Below are 7,741 nucleotides of genomic sequence, written 5' to 3' on the forward strand. Positions count from 1 at the left end.
CCATAATCTAAACACTACATTCTAATAGCCTATGTGCTTGCGGAGGGTGGACTAATCTGCGTTGCAACCAAAGGAATCATTTTTCACACAAATGTACCCAAGCAATGTAATGTTTTTTTTTCCTCTTTGGAAGGGGTCAGCGTTTATGTTTTATCCAAACGCTTAACTCGAACTCTTCAGGGGTGAGTGAAATTCAGGCCCTAATGAGACATTTTCCTCCATTTGGCCACCAGGTGGTAGTCTGACTTAACTGCTAACCTCCTGGAATAACCAGCGTTTTCATTTATTTGATTTGAATCAAACTATTATTTATTTACCGTGTAGTTCTCTATGAGCGACCATGATAATCCACGTGTTGCTGCCACTGCGGTGTGGGTTTCAGGTTGACAGACTTTGGTATTTCTGTCCTAGGGTGAAGACATGGTAGGAAGTAATTATGCACAGGCTTAGGGATTTCTCTTTGTGTACAACTTTTTGATGTTTTTCCCTGCACCGATAGAAAATATAAAAGGGTGACCAAATTTTGAACATTAACCCCATTGTAACATGACTGCAAGACATGTCTTACATTAAGTGCAGCCAAGGCAACATCCTACATTTCAAGCAGTTATGCCTACATATTGAAAATGGACTGCAGTCTAGGCTGTTGGTGTAGTCAAGCTAACTAGCGTATTTTAAGGGCCATAACGTATCTACCACAACCATCTCCAATGACAAATCACCCTCATCATTACACCAGTGAAGGGGGATCTTAATCATGATTCAGAAATAACCTACAGTGGTGCATAGAAGTGGGGACAGGCTACCTAACATCACATGATACGTTTTATCTGCAGACCACTAATTGGAATACAATTTTGATATCTTAAATAGTCTGTAACGCCTCATAGGTGTTCATTTAAAAGACCTCCCGTTAGCCCACTTTAAATAGCCTAATTTCTGAAAAGATAATCGGCAGTCCGTGATGGCATTGAAATGTGTTGTACGGTGCCATAGGTGGCAGTCTTTCTACTGTATGTGGTCACATGAGGTCGTGTGAAGTTCCCAGCTGATCAATAGCAACTTCCCACCGACTATCGTAGGTAGCCTACATTAGGACTACAGCTCAACTGGGAGGAGTGAGTCCAGTCTCTTAGTCCATTAGTTGCAATGGCCAAAGTGGACAAAATGTCTCCGAAGTTTTCTGAGCACTCAAAGGAAAACCCACTACCTGACTCGGAATCGGATTCTGATCCTGAAGACGACCCCTTGGCAAATGTTGGAATTGGACCGAACTTTGGGTCGGTTTTGCGCTCACAGGTTATTCACAGCGGACACTTTATGGTGTCCTCTCCCCACAGTGATGCCACTCTACGCAGAAGGAAAAGTGGCGCAACCGACTTCGACACTGTAAACAAGACTTGGTGTCAGACTTACAAATTTGGTCCATTCAATTCTGGGAGCCTTAGCATCGACCCAACGCTCACACGATTGTTTGAATGCATGACATTGGCATACAGGTAATTCGCTGATCTTATTTTAAACATGTATGGCAGATGCACTAAAGACTTAGGGCCTACTTGAACATTGTAGTGATTTGTTTCACCTCTCACAGGATTGCCAACTCTCAAGCTTTTGATGTGAGACACACGCTTGTATGTCATGTGTGACTGTGTAGCATGAAAACAAAACACCTTTGACTTAAAAGCATTTCATGCCAAAAATACACCTTTTTTGGTTAATCTTACCAATTCTCATCCCAATCAGCCTTGAAATTTGGCAACTGTGCTCTCAATTATGTTATTGTCAAAACTGGTGGACTTATGTTTACATATGGTAGCCTAATTACAAAAAAGATAGTTCTGTAGCCTCCGACTTATGACATGCTATAGGATAGTCTACACAAATAGTAAGAACGTGTTCAAAGTTAGCAATTGGGAAAATGTAAATGGAGACGTATATCACATATATATATATATATATATATTCATATTGACTTATCATATCTCTGAAAGCTGATGTTGTAATGTTGAGTGATATGAGTTACTGATATCAGCATGAAATTGCCTTTAAATATGTTCAAAGCAAAAAAGAATACACATAGGAAGTAATCTGGACTTTGGATATGGAATTGGCACTGTGGCAGTCAGAGGAGGGTTACAGAGTAACTGAGCCAGGATAAGAAAACACATTTCCCCCAAAGGCCCCCTTCCCTCTCTTAAGAGATCATTCCATTTTGCAACAGATGACACCATTGTTTTTGTAGTGTCTCACCCCTATCCTATTTTTCTCTCTTTAACAGACATTAATGTCTGTTACTACCAGTTCCCATTACCTTCCTTGCCCATTGTTTTCGAGGTTCATTTGTGTCATGCAATATACAAGCTAAGTGCACCGTAAAATATGCTTGCCAGGAATAATAATATGTCAATGCAAGCAGTTAAGGCTGTTTATATTCATATTGAGTGACAGAACTTGGTGCAATGTGAAAACGGATCTGTATGTCGTGTTTTGTGTAAATTGGTCAGACATTTCGCATACACACTAAGCTGGGTATTTCTACAGAAACTGATCTGACTTTCCAGCAACTCACATATGTGTACAAAAGGTCCATATTTTTGGGGTTATCATTTTGCCCCATTTTTGCTGGAAAGTCAGCGCCATGTAGCTGAACTGACACACAGAGATGTGATTTTGATCATAATAATAACCATATTCCTTCTTGCAGTGTGTTTGTAATGCAGGTATACACCTACAAATACATCCATACATGCATACTTCAACAGATAACTATTCATTCTCAAATAGGTACCCTCATGAAGCCATTTTGCTTGCATTTATTAAATACGAGCTTAGAAGAGTCTTCCATGTGTAACAATCAGTCAGTTGGATGATGAATAAACAAGCTCACCCTGGCCAATGAAGCGAAGGCTCCCTTTATTTAATCTACCCTGTAATGTGCTGCCTTTGCTCTTTTGGGTGAGGACAGAAGTGTTTTTTTTTTGTGTTGTTTTGGCCATTTACGCATGTAACCTCTGGAAAATGATTCACTCGGCTTCTTAGCAACCAAGGGAAGACATGTCAGTTTTCTTCATGTTTGTTTATCATTTGACACTGTAAATGCATCTCAGCTGTAACTTAATGAGCGGGCTTTTAGTAGGTTGATTAATGGATATCCCATCAATTAACTTAACAGTACGTGATAAACTGATACATTCCATGCCATGCTTCAAAGGCTGTTTGCACCTAGACTATACTGATAATTAGATTGGTAAGATGGTATCTCTATGACCTAGTCTCTCTTATTACCGCACTTCAACAATTTGTCGATCTGCTGTGCAGTTCGTTTCTTGTAACTTTGGGATTTGCATGTTTTCCGTAATGTTTTGCTGATTAACCCTGACCATTTCGGGACCTCATACTGTACAAATGTGAACTTTGCCCCATTTTGTAATCACCAAGATATTTATTATGCAATTGTCTGTTCTTGTTTGTCTTAGCGGAAAGATCGCTTCTCCGAAATGGAAGTCTTTCAAGGGTCTTAGGTTGTTGTGGTGGGACAAGATTCGCCTGAACAATGGGATCTGGAGAGCCTGGTTCATCCAGTGTGAGTGTGGGCCCTGTTACGCACTCCCTGCAAGGGGCTTGCCTCCCATGCTATACTGTACTTTGCCTGAAAACCAACAAATAAAGCATTCTCCTATAGAGACTGACAGGAGACAGGTGCTCAATAAAAACACAAGTTGTAAATGAAAACGAATGTTAAGGGGTTGTGTAGGGCTGTAGAATGTTGAAGGAAAGATTACAATCTGAATGAACAACAAAATGGAATTAATAATTGACATGAATTTGGTATTTTGTCCAGTTTTTGAGTTGACTCAGATCTTAGGTTGTGCTGCTGGCCACTCTGCTCATACATTGAGAGCCATCAGGTCGGTTTTTAATGCTTTTGAATGATTCTTTAGATGTAGAGAAAAGGAAGAACCCAGTGTGTGGTTTTGTCACTCCACTGGAAGGCTTAGAGGCAGACACCCATCGCAAACCCGAGGTGAGGTCTGTCATTACTCTGCCCCTGAAATAATATGTCATAACCCCGGCAGTCCCTGTGTTACACTGTTGCGTCACACACACTCCTGGGCTAACGTCCAATCGCTTTTCAACAGAAATCATAGACGGAACCTGTGAATGAATGACAAACCACACAATAACAAGCCTAATGTATGTAAATGAAGCAATTCATCAGGATTGCGTAGACAAAAAAGAATAGACTACTGGCCATTCTGATGTACATTAATGGCCCCAATGCATGATGCATGTTGTTTGATTTCCCTGACACAAACTGAACATCCTTCCTGCTTTGGATTTGAAGGCAATTGTTTTGGAGGGAAACTACTGGAAACGTAGGATTGAGGTAGTAATCAAGGAGTACCACAAGTGGAGGATCTACTACAAGAAGAGGGTGAGCTCATTAATTGATTTACCATTGACAGTGCCATTATCGTTGTCCAGTATAATGTCTGATTTGAACTTGTCAGTTCTTGAATGCACATGCTTTTTAATGCTTTACAGTTACACTTTGATACACATGTAATTCTTTTTCAACTCAGATTTATTGTTGCATAGTACATTCATTTAGTGTAATTATTTTTCTATTCTAGCTGCAGAAAAACAAAGATGGTCTTCTGTCAATGCTGCCAAAGGTAAGATCACCCATTGCACTGACTAGTTATCAAGATGCTGCAGTGTTCAATCAGTATGACAGTCCCGATGACCCTTACTGGTCTCATTCAGGACCTTATTTAAGGTCAGAGGTCACTGGCTCTATCAGGTGTCTGTGTTTCCTTCACACATCTTACTCTCCCATCTGTCCGTAGGGGTTTAGTCGATTCAGCAGCCTGTCCTGACCATTTAAATAAACCCCGTGTCAGAATTAGGGCGCTGTGGAGAAGCCCCATGTCCCTGCGGTCTTGTATTTGCTTTTGTAGGTTAGGAGCTCAGTTCATGTTTGCCGAGGTCCGCTGGTTGTCTATTAATAGGGTTCACTCAGACTTTGTTTTTTTGTGTTCTCACGGTGACAAAACCAAAAGATGAAAAGAGAAGAATTATAAACATTTTTTACAAGAACCTGCGTCACTACGCCCACTACGTCCGAGTAAATGACTCATTTTATCTCCCCTCTGACAGTAGTTCTAATCTCCCCCCCTCCTTTCTGCCTCGAACTAATGTCACTTTAATCAAATCTGACCCAATTCTGCTCACCTGCATTGTGCGGGCAGCATACAAACAGATTGGTCTGTACTTCTGTGTGGATGTAAATTATTTTTAAGCAGATTTTCGCAAAACAGCACATCATCCACTGTGTGTTGGTGCACATGTGTGCATGTGTGTGTTTGTGTGTTCCTACACATGGTTGTGTGAGAGATGGTTCTGGGGGAAACTCTTTATTGAATGACGTATTTGCAGGCTGTCAGACTTAACTCCCTTTACGTGCATCCTTTCCCATTCAGTCTGAATGAGAAACCCCCTCTGAGGTTCAGCATGTGTCCTGCAATGAGGAAGACATATGACCTCAGCAAGGGTTGTCTGGTCAAGGGTTTCACTGCACCTCATTTTAGCTGGGACCATGTGCAGTGACAATAAAAGTAAAATAAATAGCACAATAAAAGCATTTCACTCTGGAAATGTATCCAGTCAAGTGGGCTAAACAGTCAGCATGTTATTAGCAAACTAAGCAGTTATAATAATAATAATGTATAAACATATTTTGTTAAATTATTATTATATATTACTACTACTACTATTATTATTATTATTATTATTACTATTATTATAAGCCTAACTCTATGTATCGTATGTGTATGTATCTCTGTACACCGATCTCCTAATGCAGTGTTGCCTCACGCCCTGAACTGTAGACTTTACTCTAGGAAGAGTGCATCAGGGGTGACAAACGCTTGACAGGAGCACACAAATGGGAGCACTTACTAGCGGCATGACGGGCAACTCCTGTTGTTTGCCTCTCCTGACACACACCCCCTCCCCTCCCACTGGAAGGGAACACATCCGACTTAGAGAGCTTTTGACCAGGCGTAGCTGCACAGATGGGCTAGCCAGCTCTTCATGCTGCACAAGCACAATTAGTTTAATCCCTCTCTGTTTTACACTGCTGCTGCCATGTGTGTGTTTTCATCCATTTATGTTGAGATTTCATTTATCAAAAGCATATTCACAGATATTCTTTGTCAATAAGGTTGGCAGGCTGTTATTTTGCCTTGAAAGTTGTTAATGAATGCTAAGTTGAAGTTGTTGTATTGTACAGATATGAAAAGTAGAACTGTACAGGTAGTTTAGCCATAGAAGTACAGAGGATAGATCAAAATAAGTGATGGAGTTAGTGGAACTGAAGTAACATAAAGAGAATCTTTCATGACTTGTTGCTTGATGCTGAGGGTCACCTTTTAACAGACTTTTGCTGAATTTTACACATAATTTGATTTATGAAAGTGTGTTCTTAGATTTCCACAACAGACACATTGCAGTGAAGGCAAAATAAATAATAGTTGAGAGTGATTTTTTACCGCAGGAGAATTTGTTTGTTGTGTGGGTGCAATACCTCTATCTACCTGAGGGGGGCAGTAAGGCTTCCTGTCTGTCCACACGTGAGGAAGAGTTGAATCAGGTCAGGGACAAAAGGCTGCTGCCTGCATTGAAATGGAGAATCACAAAAATAAAAAAGAACAAAATCATGAAAAAATGAAATGCAATTATTCTGGGATGGGGGGTTCCTGTAGTTCACATGTTTAACTGCCTGTGACACACATGCATATGCACAGAGGCACACACACACTTGTTCCTGCTTCCGCCCACCTTGTTTCCCCCCCTGAGAAACCCAACAGACCCATACTATAATTTATTTCCTTTTTTCAAAGAGAGCAGCTAAAGAGAAATAAAAGAAGGAGGATTGGCTTTGGCTGAGACGTAATCATAAGCACGTCCACGCCTGGCTCTGGGCATCCCTATAAATGTGGGCGCTAGTTTGGGCATCACTCTTCATGATTAGTGGGTTAGGATGAGAGACGGCCTTCTAGCAACTCAAAAATAAGACCGTTGTCTATCACCGTTGTTTTCCAGAATTGTAAGTACTTTTTTTGTTTTTTTTAAATGCAACTTCGATTCGCTTCAGACATTTGTGTACAGATTTTATTTATTTCTCAGTTAAATGCTGTTACTGGTAGTACATATTACTTGTTTTCTGTGCCTGTATACCTGTATAGCTGAAGGACCAATGTGCTGTTGTAAGGAGCATTTATGTTTTATAGTTGCTTCCTATGCTATTCTATAGGTAATCTAGGGAAAGTTTTGAATTGAAATGAAGTGTAGTTTTTGAATTGAACAGGTAGTCCAGTCTGGCTCTGTTGGAAGCAATGCCTGTCTTTATATCTCTAGTCAGTACGTGTGGCAGGGCCCTCTTACAGATGGTTGTTGAAATTTTTACCCATCTCTACTGTTCTGCTTTCCCTGTTGTGTCTGGACCATTGGTAGACAGTGAGACATTTACTCGAAATCTGAGGGGCTGTTTGCTGCAAATAGCAGACGAAGTGCTAATGAAAATGAGATGTCTACTCTCTTTTTATGATGGACTGCCTCCACTCTCTTTGCTTTCTGTTGTTGTTTTGTGGCTGAACCTAATGTATTATAGCTCTATGTAAGCAGTGGTAATACGCTGTATTTAGCTCTATCAGGCTGGGTTTGCTCTGATTTA

At 40.5% G+C, this 7,741-nt stretch overlaps 1 protein-coding gene across 1 annotated transcript in view; it reads left to right on the plus strand.

Moving 5' to 3' along the window:
- Positions 1-42: 42 nt before the first annotated feature.
- The window catches only part of LOC105896059 (carbohydrate-responsive element-binding protein), a 16,399-nt gene continuing 8,700 nt past the window's right edge, over positions 43-7,741 (plus strand). Inside the window, exons 1-5 of the mRNA XM_031572412.2 lie at positions 43-1,499; positions 3,480-3,586; positions 3,945-4,027; positions 4,349-4,438; positions 4,638-4,679. Of these exons, the coding sequence (XP_031428272.1) occupies positions 1,150-1,499; positions 3,480-3,586; positions 3,945-4,027; positions 4,349-4,438; positions 4,638-4,679 (672 nt within the window). The 5' untranslated portion in view covers positions 43-1,149. The remainder of the gene's footprint in view (positions 1,500-3,479; positions 3,587-3,944; positions 4,028-4,348; positions 4,439-4,637; positions 4,680-7,741) is intronic.

The sequence above is a fragment of the Clupea harengus genome, chromosome 8, assembly GCF_900700415.2.
Source record: "Clupea harengus chromosome 8, Ch_v2.0.2, whole genome shotgun sequence".
Taxonomy (NCBI): Eukaryota; Metazoa; Chordata; class Actinopteri; order Clupeiformes; family Clupeidae; genus Clupea; species Clupea harengus.